We start from the raw sequence: 15,588 nt of genomic DNA, 5'->3' as shown, positions 1-15,588 counted from the left end.
AGAGGGAGGAGAGAGAGGGAGGAGAGAGAGAGAGAGGAGAGAGAGAGGAGAGAGGGGGAGAGAGAGGAGAGAGGGAGGGAGGAGAGAGAGAGAGAGAGAGAGAGGAAAAGTCCCTTTACCCTGTAGAAACTGAGCGAATGGTGCTGGATTTGGTCCCACTGGTTTGTCTGTCTTTCCTAAGCAGCATCAAACCAATGGCTCCTGCTACTTCCACCCCCAGCTCCAAAGGTAACCCAGGTCTTTGTCATCTGCCCTTCAATCTTGCAGATCCCCAGCCAACGCCATCTGGTAGTGAAGCCATAGGCTACAAAAGTTCTGCCTTCCCAAATAAAACCCCTGTGAAGTTACAGAAGACACAGAATCCCAGAGCAGGTGCATGGACACAGCAGGGCAAGGGCAGGGATGGGGAAAGCCTGAGATGGTGTTCTGGCCTAGCCCCTGACTTGTCCTTTTTCTGTCTAGCTTCTCCCACCCATCCCCCCAGAGAGGCAGAGCCAGACATGGCGGCCTACACTCGTAATCTTGGCACTCAGGATACAGCAGGAGCGTGGCAAGTTGGAGAGCTGCTTGGGTTATAGAGTAATACCCTCTCAGTTAAAAAAAAAAAAAAAAAAAGAAAAAGAAAAAGGCAAGAAAAAGTCCATTGCATGTGATGGAGGCTCTTTGACAGGCACAGGTATGGAGATGTGTTCTGTTACCAAAGGAAAGTTCAGCTTCTAGGCTCATGCACACATAGTGTGGCTTCCAGTTCAAATAATCCCCTCCATCTTATCTCGGCTCACTTCTGTTTGTTCTCGAGTTTTCAAATTATGGGCTACTTTCGATGCCAACCCTTCCTTATTCCTCTCCCACCTCCACACAAGGGCTCTCTGCTCTGCTCTCGTGGCTTGTGCCTCTTCCCTTATCCAGCTCTCCTGAGGAAAGTTCCCCGCCTATCTGTCTCTCCCACTACAGATGAAGCCTTCTGAGATCAGGGGCTATGCTTGCTTTACCCAACAATGGCTATGTTGATATGAGTCAGAAATGTTACATGGGTGAATAAAATGAAAGGCAGAGAGAGCCAGGGAATGAACCCTCCACTTGTCTAGAGGCAGCATGGTTCTTACCAGGGTTCTGAGCAAAGAAGAGGAGCATAGGCTTTGTTCTCCTTTCCTCCACTTCCCATTTCTCACCCCCTTCCTCACCTTCTCTGAACCTCCATCTCCTGGGATCTGTTTGGAATGAGCTTGAACCCCCTCTACTGGCCAAAACTCAGAACTGCCCCCTCCCCACCCCCTCCACCCAACCCCCGGCCCCAGGAATTCATTCTTCCCTGTGGAAGTTCTTTCTACTTCCTCCACAACTGAGAGACCAGAATATAAGTAGAAAACAAGGATATCCATCCAGCAGACAGGAGGTTTCAGGTCTGACCCCGCACCTCTCCTCCCTCAACACCAGGAGCGCTTACTTGCCTCACCCCCCTCACCTGTGTCTGTTTCCTGAGGTCTCCACACTGTGATGCCAGCTAATTCACAGAGATGTTGATTTCTGGAGCCTTGGGCTGATACATCAGTTCTGACTGTGGGGGAAACATCCAAAAAATTGGGGGTGGGGAGAGACAGACAGACAGACAGACAGACAGACAGACAGACATAAAAGAGACCGAGGGACATCTACAATCAAACAAAGACCAGGGTTGAGAACAGCTCACGGAGCTGTGTGCCTGGCTCTTTCTCTATGAGTTCATAAACCAGAACCCTGACTGTGGAGGAAGATTTCCCTAAACCCATCATTCAGCCTACCTTAATACAAAGACAAGGGGCCTTCAGGTTGAATGGAGATATCAGATTTTAGGGACAGCTCAGGACAAGTCTCTCAACCCCCTCCCCATTCCTGAGAAGGAACTCAGCCTGGAGCTTACATCTTCACTGTCATTTCCACTGAACAAGTGCTCTGGCTCCGACCTGTTCTCGGGGATGGTCTCCTCCTCCTCTGGCATCAGTTCATCCAGCCAGAGGAGTTCCTGTGGTGAGAAGACCCACTCCAGTGCCTTCCGGATGGCCACCAGGCCCAGTAACTGCAGGAACAGAAGCAAGCCCTGGAGCCCTGAGCCACAGCCGGGACGAGCCGTCTCACACTTCCTGTATTTCCACTGAGTGTTAACACAGTTCCATAAAGTAGATCCTTTTTTGTTTGATATTGCTTTGTCTTGAGGATGAGGTTTTAACGTAGCTCAAGTTACCCTTGAACTTGCCTTGTAGCTGAGTATAATCTTGAGCCCCTAATCCTCCACCTCTCAACTGTAAATGCTGGGATTAAAGTGTGCACCATCGGGGCCCAAGGCTGATTGCCTGATTTTTTTTTTCTTCTGAGACATATATATTCTCACTGTGTAGCTAAATGTAGAGCTCTGACTGGCTTGGAACTAGCTTATGTAGAGCAGGCTGAACTTGAAACTTGTGGTGATGCCCCGGCCTTTGCCTCCTGAATGCTGAAATTACAGATGTTCACCACCACCATATCCGCTTTTGATTTTTAAGACAGGATCTCACTTTGAGGTCCAAGCTGGTGTCAAATACAGTGTGATCCTTCTACTTCTGCTTCACAAGGGGTGGGGGGTGTTACAGACAAAAAAAAATGTATTCCTACTGTACATAAAAGGCAATTGAAGCCCCAAAATATTAATACTTCCCTAAGGCCACACACCTGGCATGTAGACCAGATTGGTCCTATTCCAAAGTCTATGGTTCTTAACTCTCCCCTCGGGTAAGCCTCCCCATGTAAGAAAAGTCGGCACTGCCCCTCCAGGACCTCACTTATCTGGGGGAGGGGGGTAAACCAGCCCAAATGAGTTAGGATAGTTGGTGAATCAACTCTCCGAGACTCAGTCCATCTGTAAATATCCCCAGGCATCTTAGGATTTCCAACCAGGGAGAGCCAGGGAAAGGAAGAGAGAAGTGAGAGGTGTTCTTCAGCCACCCTCCCAAGCTCAGAATCTCCCCAAACCACTCAACACCCGCCTCCGAGTTACCATGAGTGGGAAGACAATGGCTGCAGGGGTAGACTTGATTACCCAAAGCAGACCTAGGCAGGCAAGCTGGATGGCTGTGAAGAGGTGAACTCTGCTCAGAGGCACATGCCGCAGGAACAGCATGTCTGGCTGATGTTTCCTCGGCATCAACAATAGCTGCACTCTCTTCACGAACTGAGAGAATGAGGGGAAAAGAAACAGGCTGTTGGGGCAATTTGGAGGGTTTCACCGTTAGTTATAGGAACTGCAGCGGGGAGGGAAGACAGTTCCCTTGGCCTCCCCATCTAGAGCATGGCAGCATAGTTTCTATGGCCAGGAGAAGCAGGGTAACGGATATGACAGGGGCTGGCAAGTGTGGGAATGAGGACTGGGCTTGCTAGCTGATGGTGGTGCACTCACCTGGATGCTGCTGAGCGCGGCTACCCCCATGTACAGGAAGATGCCGTAGAGCACAGGCATCGGGATGAACTAGTAGGAAGGAGAGAGAGAGAGAGAGAGAGAGAGAGAGAGAGAGAGAGAGAGAGAGAGAGAGAGAGAGCGCACAGGAGCTTAACTTCCAGCCTCCCAGATGCCCCACCTTAGGCCTGCAGACTGGAGCCCGCCAGGCCTTTCTTCTCCTTTCACATTCTGCATGCCTGACTTCATCAAGTTTTTCCATGTCAATCACATGAGGTGAAATTACTATTATTGTCTGCATTTTACAGATGAGAACATTGAGAGACAAAGTAACTTGCCCCTAGTGCTCCAGTTTTTGTCTCCCATCACAGTATTAAGTGTTGGCCTACAACACAACATCCCCCTGCTCTAGCCACCTGGATCCCACCATGGCCTGTCTGAGCCATCACTCTACGTGCTCCCATATACTGTCCTCCCTCCATTCACATGCTGGCATTTGTTTTTTTTATCCTTTCAAAGCCCTTTGCTTTACTGTTTTTTCATCCAAAAATGTTCCTCTTGCCTGGGCATGATGGCACAGAGCTGTGATTCCAACCCTTGGGAGGCAGAGTCAGGAAGATAGCAATACTTTCAAGGCCAGCCTGGGCTATGTAGCAAGTCCAGGCTAGCCAGGGCTACAAAGTGAGATCCTGTCCCAACCAGCCAACCAACCAACCAACCAATGAATCAAATACTCTAAAGGTCTTCTCTGCTTAATCTGAAGTGGCCCTGGCACTGTTTGCAAAATTTTTAAAATATTTATCTACTACTGTTATTCTATGTGAGCCATAGCTTGCCTGTGGAGGTCAAAGGTCAGCTTGTGGGAGTGGGTCTTTTCCTTCCACTGTAGGTTCTAGGGACTGCACTCAGGCCGGTCATCAGTCCTGCCTGGCAAGTGCTTTTGCCCACTGAACCATCTCACCCAGCCGTCCCCAGCTCTCTCCATTGCTTTGTCTGTTTTCATTTCCTCCTAGATACTATCAGCTAAAGTTACCGTATTGCTCTAACTTTTCAAAATCTGTCCTCTCTCCCGGGATGGCAGAGGCATACATATGCTATCACCACTGTATCTCCAGTTTCTGGGACAGTAGTTGGTATAGCATTTATGAGAGTCAACCTACTTAGCAAGTGGTCAATCCTGTCTGTCTGGCTCTCCTCCTGCAATACTCTTACACAGCCTCCGTGACCTTGGCCCTGCCTAACCTCCTGTCTCCTGCCTCCTGCCGGTGACTCTTGTCTGACATTTCTACACCCTCAGTGACTGCTTTGCTGTCTTGACTTGTTGATCTTTTCTATAGCTTTCTTCTATAGTTATGAGTGTGTGTGTGTGTGTGTGTGTGTGTGTGTGTGTGTGAAGTTTCTGATGAAGTTTAGTCTCATATCCCTATTCCATACTCCTCTTCCTCTCTCTTAGGTCCCAAGCACAGTGGGGTACCCAGCAGAGGTTTCACAAGCCTTGAGAAAGAGTAAAGGGTTCTTGCTTCAAAGTTTCTCTGGGATATGGCTCTACACTCGTCTCCAGCTTGTTGGGGGGCTGGGGCAAGGGTGGTGCTAGAACCCCAGGGGATGATAGCATACCCATATCCTACTCTTCTAAACAAAAAGCCCACTGGCCAAGAAGTTAGGTACATTTTTTAAAATTTTTTTTCTACTTTTAGATAAGGTTTCATGTAAATCAAGATTGGCTCAAACCTACTATCTAACTGAGGCTAGCCTTAAACTTGAACACCGAAGTGTTTGAATTGCAAGTATGCAACCACCACACTTTCGTTGTTATTGATACTACAGTGTGTGTGCGTGCGTGTGTGTGTGTGTGTGTGTGTGTGTGTGTGTGTGTGTGTAGCATGGAGGACCCAGGCCCCGTATCAAGCTTCAGGCTTGTCAGCAAAACCCTTTACTTACTGAGACATCTCAGACTCCCCTGGCTTTTTGGTTTCTTTTGATGTGTGTGGGGGGGGTCTCACACTGTAGCCTAAGCTGGCCTGCAACTTATTGTGTATACAAGCAGGTCTCAAAGTTGAAACAAGCCTCCTGCCTCAGCCTCTTGGATTACAGGAATAAACCATCATGCTCTGGAAGTCCGGGTATGTTGTTGTTGTTGTTTTGCCTTGTTTTTTTAATCTGAGAAATGGCTCTCGTGGTGGGCACTTACAAATTACTTTACCTCTTTAACCTCCAGGTTCCTCATTTGTAGAGTATGGGTGTCTCTCAGGGTTAATCAGCACGAAGAGTAATGTAACCATGTGAGAAGAAAACACAGTTCCTGGCACACCGTAAGTGGTCAGCCAGGATCAGTTCTATGGAAACTGCTGCACTGGCCCTGATCCTGGCCAAGCACGTACCTTGAGCACAGGTGCCAGGAAGATGGAGACACCTGTAAGGATGAACACCACCAAGCCTGTCAGCCTCTGTTCCCTGTGGGGAGAAGGAGGAATTAGCTGGGTCTGAGTGTGCTCCTGGAGCACCCAGGCTAGAGACCTTACCAGGCCTGTTACAGATATGGCACCAAGAGAAGAGGAGGGAAACCCTCGATAGGTTACCTGGTGAAGGGCCCTTGCCTGCTGTGAGAAACGGAAAGGAAAAGCAGAGCGTACCAACCCAGGGCCCCTGGCTTCTGCCATCAGTCCAGGCTCACTGTTGCCATGTTTCAGTTTGGTTTGGTTGTTTATTAAATGTTGTATTACATCCTATTTATACTGTGTATGTGCAAGCATGTATGTGAGCATGTGCCTGTCTTGATGTATATGTGACAGAGGACAACTTGCAGGAATCAGTTCTTTCCTTTACCACCCAGGTCCCAGGGATGGAACTCAAGTCATGAGACATGGCTGAAAGTGGTTCTGCCCACTGAGCCACCTCACTAGCCCGTTGGGTTTGTTTGCTTGTTCATTTGATTGTTTTAATGGTTCTGGGATTTGAACCTAGGGCCTCAAATTTCATCCCTAGCTCCATAGTTGTTCTTTATTTTTTTGGTTTGGGGTTTTGGTTGTTTGTTTGTTTGATTGACTGATTGATTGATTTGTTTTATTTTGTTTTGTTGTTGTAGCTCTGGCTGTCTTGGAACTTGCTTTGTAAAGCAGTCGAGCCTCAAACTCACAGAGATCTGCCTCCCTCTTCCTCCAGAGTACAGGATTAAAGGTGTGCACCCTATGCTTCACCGCTGTTTTTAATTTTTTATTTAGATGGAAAATTAACAATTTCTCACTGCCATAAAGACCTATATTTCATAATGTACAAGGTTAGTCAACTTCATTTGCTTTAGGTAGACTGTTTCTAACAATGACAGAGATGGTTTTGTCATGGAGTCCTTTGCCACATCCGTGGTATGCTTCTACATTGAGTGGGGACTGAAAGGTGGTCTCTCCCCTTCTACTTAGCCCTGGTGACCTTCACCCTTACATTTATTATAAGCCACTCACCCATCTCAGAGTACGGAATCCACCGCCCATTTACCCCACCGCAGTTCTTAGGATGTAGAAGCTAAGAATTCAAGCTGCCCAAATAGCTCACATCCCATAACCGTTTTTTGCCACACCCCTCTCACCCCAGCCTACTCATTACAGGCTTCACCTGATGCCCAGGAAGTTGGGGGCTTCTCCAGGGACGCAGGCGTTGCTCTCTCTCCGAAGACTGTCTATGTGGGCCAAGGAGATGACAGTGGCTGAGACGTACCACGGCAGCCCAAGTGCCGATGTGAACAGCATCAAAACAGCCACACAGAAGAGGTCCAGGTGGAAGCCAGCTCCCTTCTGTGGGCAATGGGGGTTGTCTCGAAGCAGGAAGTGGAGTCTGGGGCCCACTGTGGCGATCCTTCCCCGGCAGCCTTACCTGCAGTCTGTATTCTGCACGGTTGAGGATGACTGCTGTGATCTGCTGGTCCATGAAGATAAGGATTGACAGCAGCAGAGCAGGCAATGCAGCGGCCACACTCAGCCACCAGGGGTTAGCTCCAAAAGGGGACACCAGCCAGCCACGCCCAGGGAGTGTAGGCTGAGGGGACATTCCATGAGCAGGGTGGAAATGCCTCCCAGAACACCTCGCCAGCACACCTCAACCACTATCACAGTCTACCACATTCCACACCCTGCCCCCAAAACCTTGGATTCTAGGTGAGAGCACTGTCTCTCTCCCTTTCTCTCTCTCCCTTTCTCTCTCTCTCTCTCTCTCTCTCTCTCTCTCTCTCTCTCTCTCAGAGACCCATAGAGACACACACACACACTACTCTCCTTCAGTGTATACCAGTGCCTTAAAAGAGAGCAGAAAGAAGGACTCTGGACTTTGGTGGTGGTGGTAAGGAGAACTCTCTCTGTCTCTGTCTCTGTCTCTGTCTCTGTCTCTGTCTCTGTCTCTGTCTCTGTCTCTCTTTCTTTCCCCACTCCCGCACCGGGGAAGACGAGTTGGTGAATTAAACCTGCACATACTGCTTTGTACTTATTCAGAGCCTTCCTCATTAGGCTCCCCCTCCCTGCCCCCACACCCAGTCTAGGGCAGCTCAGGTTCAGACCTGTCTCAGACTGGGGCAGGGCTAGGTGTGTCTGTGTCTGCTCTGATTTATAAGCGTCTGTGGTGGGGAGGGGGCCCACGTGGTTGGCTGGGGTTCTGAGCTCTAAAGCCACCCCTGGAGAGCCCCCATTGCTGTTCTGCCCCACAGTAGGCGCTCCAGCTTTACTGTATCCGAGTTGGTAGTGAGGAGTGTAAAGAAGAGTAGGGTGCGGGGAAGAAGGTAGGCCCAGTGGCAGGGAGAAGCAGTAAGAGCAGCATTTACTCAGGATGTGGTATGTGACAGGCACTGTAGTAACTATTTACACCATGATATGTAACCCCCCAAAAAACCTATGGGAGAACTGCTATTGATTATTCCATTTTAGAGACTAAGGTAGTCTCAGGAGAGGTATGGCGATGCACGTCTGTAACTACAGCACATGAGGGGTTAAAGCAGGAGGATGATGAGTTCGAGGCCAGCCTCAGCTGTGTTTGGAGTTTGAGGTTAACCTGAACTACTGTGACACTCTGCCTTTTAAAAAGGAGATGCCTAGAGCAAGACCTGCTGCCTGGAGCCTGCCCTCCAACACCTACTCTATAATAATTGCTACTGTGTACAGCATTCCTCATTCATGGATGTGTCTGTTGAAATACCTCATTTTATCACTCAGAGACTCTGTGAGGCCATTGTTGTTACTGGCTCTCTCATGAGTGACGGAAGAAGCTCAGAGGGAAGGAAGTATGGGATATATGAATCTTCTTACTACTCCAAGTTTCTGGCCCCCACTTCCTCTTCCCCCTCTCATCCTGTCCGGCTCTCACCTTGAATTCTGTGGGCACCAAGAGCTTCGGTGTGGCTAGGCCCAGGAAGGCATCAAGGCCACAGCCCAGCAGGATGGCCAGGACTGAGGAAAAGTCGCCCAACACCTTGCGCACCTGGCCATAGAGTGGACGCTTTAGTCTGGGTCTGCCATCCCGTTTCTATTTTACCCTTTCCCATTTGTAGACAAGATCCAGGGCCAAAACCAGACTTTTCACGCAGGAAGGAAAAATGACACTTACCACAGAGGGGAAAGGAAAAATGACACTTACCACAGAGGGGAAGAAGCGGCTGTTCTTTACGTGCTTGAGAGCAATGGCACAAAGGAAAGAAGTAAAGAAGAGGAGAAGGGAGAAGAAGGCGATATCTGGCATGGTGTGACAGCTGGGGCCTCGAAGGTGACCTCCTTGCTGGATGCACTCAGATGGAGGCAGGAAAGAAGCATTGACCAGACCTGACTGATGAACAGAGGAGTGGTCAAGTGTGGGACAATGGGCAACAGACATGTCCCACTCTCTTGAACCCACCTCAGAGGAAGGGGAACCCACAGAGACATCAGGGACTCAGGATGGGCCATAGGCTAAATCAAAGTAACCAGGGAAGCTTTCTTCCCTTTAAGGGTGGGGAGAGCCGAAGAGCACCACCTCTGTTCTTTCTCAGACCCTTTTAGGAGCAAGCTCTCACCACACTTAAGATGTCCTCTGTGTCTTTGAGCTTTGCACTCGTCCATTCAGACGCGTTTCCTGGGAGGCAGAAAGTGCAGGCATGAGCCCTCCTTCCCAGAGACACTCTTCTCCACCTCAACTCGAAAAGGTCTTAATTCTGATCTCACGTCTGCTTCTGCCACACTTGAGTGTGTTCTCAGCTTACTATTCTCTATCCTCATGGCCTCAGTGTCTCTGCCCGTCTGTGTGTGGAACACAAAACTGAGCATCAAATATCGACTGAATTCTTGAGCTCACAAATCTGTATGTACCAGAGGAAGAACTGGTCTTGTTCAGGACTAGTAGAATCAGGCACACGCCAAACAAAGACATGTTTTTAGCTAGGTACTTGGTGGCTCCTGCTTATATCCCCAACAGTTGGTGATGGAGGCGGGAAGATCAGATCAAGGTCATCTTCGGTTACATAGTGAGCTGGAGACCGTATTACGTACACCACACGAGACCCCGTCTCACCCAGGACCACCACCACCTGCAAAGGACACTTTCCCCCATTCCCAGTGCTGCCCTCCATGTGAGGGATCTATGCCGGTGTCACACTCCAAACCTGTCCACGTGGTTATCTGTCCTCACCCTATGAGTTGTTTGGTGAGTTTAGGAAATGAAGCAAGGCATACCTAGTCCTGCCTTTTCCTCTCCCTTTTCTCTAGAGTAAGCGGCCTTGTTGGTGTACTTAGGTTTGCTCTTCTGATGCAAGGAAGTCCCCCCGCCCAATCCAAATGCTACCATTCTTGGTCGGGGACACCTGATTGTGGCTTCACCCTTAGGAAGCCCACCAACCCACACTCTTCTGTCAGGGCTGTCAGAAATAAAGATAGGGCTGGTGAGATGGCTCAGTGGGTAAGAGCACCCGACTACTCTTCCAAAGGTCCAGAGTTCAAATCCCAGCAACCACATGGTGGCTCACAACCATCTGTAATGAAATCTGACTCCCTCTTCTGGAGTGTCTGAAGACAGTGACAGTGTACTTACATATAATGAATAAATAAATAAATAAATAAAATCTAAAAAAAAAAAAAGAAATATAATCCCGGGCTGTCCCAAAAATTTCTTTTGTAACTGATCCAGAACCAGAAGTGAGACTGTAGGCTACTGGATAAGCACTGAGAATCTTTCTGAACTTAGTCCATTCCCTACATCTTTCCTCACCTGGCCAAGGAAACCAGTTCCCCTCACCTACCTCCTGTGCCTGGGTATTGACAGAAGCAACCATAGGCAGAAGATCCTGGCCTTTGGATTGGATAGGCACGGATCAAATTCAGCATCTTCCCTACGGCATCATAGATGAAGATGAGGCTAATGAGGGCACAGAATCCTTCCTCTGTGAATCTGGTGAAGTAGCGCACCAGCAAGCTGGCCTCCGTAGCCACCAGTGCCAGGCAAAATGCGGCCACCCAGATGCCAACCCACAGGCGGAAGGGCAGGTAATCCAGGCTGTAATCTCTGTGAGAGTGAGAGACAGTCAGGGCTGTCTTCCTTACTTAACTCAAGTGCCCCTCAAGCCAGAGACAGTCCCACCTCTCTCTTCACCCAGTTAAGGACCAATGGAGGATGTACCCACCAACAGGCTAGGGAGGTGAGAGAGGTCTCCTACCTGCTAAAAGAGAAGAGTAGGCGCTCAAATACCAGCACTGGCCCCGTGCTGCTAAGGATAGTGAGGGGCTGGCCCGCCATTAGGCAGAAGGCAGCTCCAGCCACCGCCGTGCCCAGGAAACTCTCCAGCACTCCCTGGAAGTGGACAGACCTCTTCATGGGATCCAGGCATCACAACATAGGAGCCCAAGCTTCTGTGGAGCCTCAGCCCCACTCACAGTTCCAAGAGGTCAGGCAAAGGGGGACACCAAAGTTTATGCCAATCCCATCAGACAAACCCACATACCTGGGCACCTTCAGTGGCATCTCCCAGAAGACCCCCAAAAGTGATGGCGTTTGTGACTGTGGCCAGGTAAATGTAGAACACAGCTGAGAGACACTGGGGGTGTAGGGCATCCAGGAAATCACTGGTGTACCAACATGCCTTCCGGCGCACGTCCTGAATAAGACCCCCAAAGAGCCTCCCGCCCGTGGGTCATCAGTGATCCAGGTTTCCACACCCCACACCTGCATCCTCCCGCACTGCCTGCCCATTTTGATGTCTCTGTAACTCTTCCACAGGATCCCAACCCTTGTTCCCACCCAGCTGCCCTCACCTGCCTGTCCTTTGCAATTCTGGGATGGGTGTGTGCGGTCCGTGATGATGCTTGTCTTCTGCTAGGGCACCATTCTGGCGGGAGAGGCTGGTGACCTCCTGCAGTTTCGAGGGGAGTCTGGGCAGAATAGGAGCCTCAGATGGGCTACCAGCCAACCTGAGATTTGACTTAGAGTACACGGCACCCCGCCCCCTGGAGGCTACGGAGGTGGCGGCGGCGGCGGCTGAGGACTCCTTCAAACTGATAAAAAGTTAGATCCCACCCTGTGAATGCCAAGCTTAGCTGGGGAGCGTGGTAGACCCATAATCAAGGAGAAGATCTGCGTGGAATTAAGCCCCCCAGGTACCTTTTGTGCTGAGACGGTAGGTATTTTGGTGGGGGAATCCGGGCTGTCCGGTCCCACCGGCCCGGGGGTAGAGCTGTCACCTCCTGCAGGAAGGCATCCAGGGCTGCCAGAAGGTCACGAAGATGGCTTGCCCGACGAACTGACCACTGGAATTGCTGCATTTAAGGTCACAGAATGGATGGGAAGTGCATATTAGGGACTCTTCCATGTGTGTTCACTTGTATTTTCTCAAAGCCATCCTCACACAGGCTACAAGCAGACAAATCATGATTTACTTACAAGTCCATCCATCCATCTATCCATCCATTCATTCAATTTGTGCCTATGTGTGTCTACCTTGGGCCAGCAATGAACTGGAAACTTCAGCCCCCATGGTACAAGAACAAAGCCACACTCTACCTCACTGTTATTCCTGATCACATACACAAAGTCCATACACATGTTCCACACATGCACACACATACACAGAGGAAACCCTGGCCCACTCACCGGGTCACTGAGGAGGACAGCAGCTGCCCGTCCCATCTCATGATAGCTCCTTCCCAGGGTGGGAGGACCCAAGAGGAGGCAGAAAAATCTGAGGAAGGAATTGGGGCGGGAGGGGGGGTTTGGGGTGGCAGGAGCTCCAGGCTGCTTTCTCATAGGACAGCACAGCCTGCTGGTAACAGCAGCCTCTAACTTGACACTTAGCTCTGCTCAAGGACACACCAGCTCTGCAGAATGACCTCTGGGGAGCATTTCCTAGACACTCTTGGGGAACTGTATCTAAAGACCCCACCCTCCTCAGCAGAGGCCCTTCTTCTGGGCCCCAGAGCTCTGACTGGGTCACCTCACCTGCTGGGCAAGATCACCTCTGTAAGAGGCTCCAGCACTATAGGATTCCGCAGTCTTACGAAGGCCCCTAGTGGCTGTTCCAGGAAGCCCAGCTCTCCTGCCAACACTGCCGCTGCCTCAGCTCCCGCGGGCAGCTTCTGTCTCAAAGGGTTCCGGTGCTGGGTGGCAGAGCATGAGAGGTTATTTAGGGAGGAGGAGGCTGGCAGAAACTCAACAGGGGGGGGGCTGGCGGAGGGTGGGTGTCTGTTCATCTCTGATCTTCCTCCCAGCCTTTCCCAAGGAAGGGCCACAGACCTTCAGTGGGGCGTCCTCATCACGAGAAGCCTTTCTGAAAGCACTGGACTCTGCAAGTCAGGCATACATCGTGGTTAAGAGCGTACACTTTAGAGGCAGGCCCACCAGGGCTTCCTAACTAGGGGATAGCTGTACTACACTTCTCCATGGAAACTAAAGATTAGATGAGAAAATGCGGCATGTAGAACTCCCAGCACGGTGCCTGTCAAATACAGCCCATGGGAGAGCCCTGGCTGTTAAGTCCCTGGCACTCCCTCTCCTCTGCCCTCACCGTAACCACCAGTTTTCTCTTGCCCTGAGGACTGAGCCAAGAAAACGTAGATGATCCCTGGGACCCTCCTACCCCAGAATCTTGATCCTAGGCCCAAAGAGGGATCTCTCACCTCTGCAGGGCCTGATGCCCATGGTCCGGATGTGGTGCTGGGGTCTCTGCAGGAGCAACGCCTGAAGCTGTCCTCTCAGTTCCGGGCTCAGTGACTCCCCACTGACTACCTGCTCTGGAGAACAGACGTGAAGTTCAACCCCCACCCCTGAGCCCTCTCTGTCCTCCCATTGGCTCCCTTCCTTGCTTCTCATTCCATGTATCTTTCCCCGAATCAGTCTCAGAAATACAAGGGTCAGTGACCTCCCCCCACCCCACCCCACCCCCACCCCCACCACACACACTCTGTTGTTTTGAGACAAGGTCTTACTACATAGACCATGCTGCCCAATTTTCAGCGGTCCTCCTGCCTCCACCTGTCACATGCTGAGATTACAGACGTGTGCCACAACGCCCAGCTGCCTTACCATCACTATCTCTGAGACAGAACTGGGCAGTCCCTGGGGTAGGATGGGGTGGGACAGACTCTGGAAGATTCTAAGACTTTTGGGGGAAATTCCCAGGAAATGGAATGTTCTCCTCAGCCTACCCACAAGCTCCAGGAGGCTCTGAGCCTGACAGTCTAGCAGGACAATGCCCTCGGCCAACAGACTTCGAAGCTTCTGGAGGCTGGGGAGTTCCAGGGTAGGCACATGAGGAGCACTCCACCGGCCCGCACCCATGTCTAGCTTTTCCTCGAACAGCAGCCACCTGTGATGAAGGGATAGGCGGTGTTATTGGGAGACTCTCGCCCATGTCTGGGACACAGGTAGGGCAGTGTGACTGCCTTTGACCCAGTGATGCAGAGGCCCTCCTTCCCTGAGCAGTCAGCCATTCCTCGTTAGGTCTCAGAGAGCTCATATTGTAGGGGAAACTGAGTCTCATGGCAAGAACACAAAGGAAAAGTCCTAATTTGAGGCAGGAAGGAAGCTATAGAACTAACCAGGACCCACTTACCTGCCTGTCTCTCGCCACTCCAGTGCCTGGGGCCAACCCAGCAGCTCGTTTAGTTGAATGAAGAGCAGAGGGTCCTTAGACCCCTGAGATTCCCCAATGTGTATGCCTGAGGGTCTATTAAGGCCAGGGCCAGGGCCTAGGCCACTGTCCGGTTCCTCTGAGCGAGCATTTTCATGAGCATCAGAGCTTTCAAAATCCCCCTGGCCTGGCAGCTTCATCCTGGAAAGACTTGCACAAATCTTGGGAGCTGTGTATCCTAGGGGCCCTCTGGCTGGCTGCATTTATTTATACCCATGTCTACAGCATAAGCAAAGCAAAGCCTGCTGGCTCCAGAAAAGGCCAGACTTCTCTAGTTGGCCTCTGACCCCCTGCTGGCCTGTTTGTAAAACTAATCCGGCCTTTCCTAGACCTTTCAGAAGTCCCCAACTTGTGTGTGTGTGCATCAAGTCTGACCTCGCTATGTTTTGTGTAAACAGACAGGAGTAACTGATACCCACCCCAGATCCCGTTGCTCTTGGTCGTCCTGTGTCAAATATTAACACCACAAATCCAGGACTGTTTGGTTATCAACAATATAGCCTAGGGGCCACAGAGACACATTTTGGACAAACAAGGAACTAATAAATAACTAGGCTCGTGGAACCTAGGCAGGAAAAGGGAGACAGAAGAAGGTAGAGGCCCCACCTGTTAAATGGACTAATTTTGGAAAGTGGAGACAGGTCATGGAGAACACAAAACTTCTACCTTAAAGTCTTCTGCTCAGTGTCTGGAAACCCCAACTTAGCCATGTGCCCCTTTAACTGAAGGTGGTAGAGGGGTGTGTGTGAGAGAGAGGGGGGGGAGGGACAGGGAGAGGGAGAGGGAGAAAGGGAAAGGGAGAGAGAGACAGAGAGAGAGAGGGAGAGAGGAAGAGGGGGAGAGGGAGAGATAAAGAGGGAGAGGGGGAGAGGGAGGGAGAGAGTGGGGGAGAGAGGGAGAGGAGAGAAAGAGGGAGAGGAAGAGGGGGGGAGAGGGAGAGAGAGAGGGAGGGGGAGAGAGGGAGAAGGAGAAAGGGAAAGGGAGAGAGAGAGAGGGAGAGAGGAAGAGGGGGAAAGGGAGAGATAAAGAGGGAGGGGGGAGGGGGAGAGAGAGGGAGAGG

General features: G+C 50.8%; 1 protein-coding gene across 3 annotated transcripts in view; it reads right to left on the bottom strand.

Moving 5' to 3' along the window:
• The window catches only part of Slc4a9 (solute carrier family 4 member 9), a 16,880-nt gene extending 2,180 nt beyond the window's left edge, over positions 1-14,700 (bottom strand). Inside the window, exons 1-21 of one of the 3 annotated variants that reach the window (XM_021150391.2) lie at positions 14,451-14,700; positions 14,044-14,204; positions 13,516-13,629; positions 13,133-13,182; positions 12,839-12,996; positions 12,494-12,581; positions 12,005-12,159; positions 11,659-11,775; positions 11,349-11,523; positions 11,064-11,197; positions 10,650-10,912; positions 9,432-9,490; positions 9,020-9,205; positions 8,750-8,863; positions 7,274-7,435; positions 7,016-7,194; positions 5,788-5,860; positions 3,410-3,478; positions 3,011-3,184; positions 1,901-2,056; positions 1,466-1,558 (exon numbers count right to left, since the gene is read on the bottom strand). In XM_021150391.2, the coding sequence (XP_021006050.1) occupies positions 1,505-1,558; positions 1,901-2,056; positions 3,011-3,184; positions 3,410-3,478; positions 5,788-5,860; positions 7,016-7,194; positions 7,274-7,435; positions 8,750-8,863; positions 9,020-9,205; positions 9,432-9,490; positions 10,650-10,912; positions 11,064-11,197; positions 11,349-11,523; positions 11,659-11,775; positions 12,005-12,159; positions 12,494-12,581; positions 12,839-12,996; positions 13,133-13,182; positions 13,516-13,629; positions 14,044-14,204; positions 14,451-14,668 (2,859 nt within the window). In that variant the 5' untranslated portion in view covers positions 14,669-14,700 and the 3' untranslated portion in view covers positions 1,466-1,504. The remainder of the gene's footprint in view (positions 1-1,465; positions 1,559-1,900; positions 2,057-3,010; positions 3,185-3,409; positions 3,479-5,787; positions 5,861-7,015; positions 7,195-7,273; positions 7,436-8,749; positions 8,864-9,019; positions 9,206-9,431; positions 9,491-10,649; positions 10,913-11,063; positions 11,198-11,348; positions 11,524-11,658; positions 11,776-12,004; positions 12,160-12,493; positions 12,582-12,838; positions 12,997-13,132; positions 13,183-13,515; positions 13,630-14,043; positions 14,205-14,450) is intronic. The other 2 variants (XM_029472284.1, XM_029472283.1) reach the window with 2 other exon arrangements.
• Positions 14,701-15,588: the final 888 nt, after the last annotated feature.

This window comes from Mus caroli, chromosome 18 (assembly GCF_900094665.2).
Source record: "Mus caroli chromosome 18, CAROLI_EIJ_v1.1, whole genome shotgun sequence".
Taxonomy (NCBI): Eukaryota; Metazoa; Chordata; class Mammalia; order Rodentia; family Muridae; genus Mus; species Mus caroli.
The sequence above is the reverse complement of the archived record's forward strand: the minus strand, read 5'-3'. Positions and strand labels throughout refer to the sequence as shown.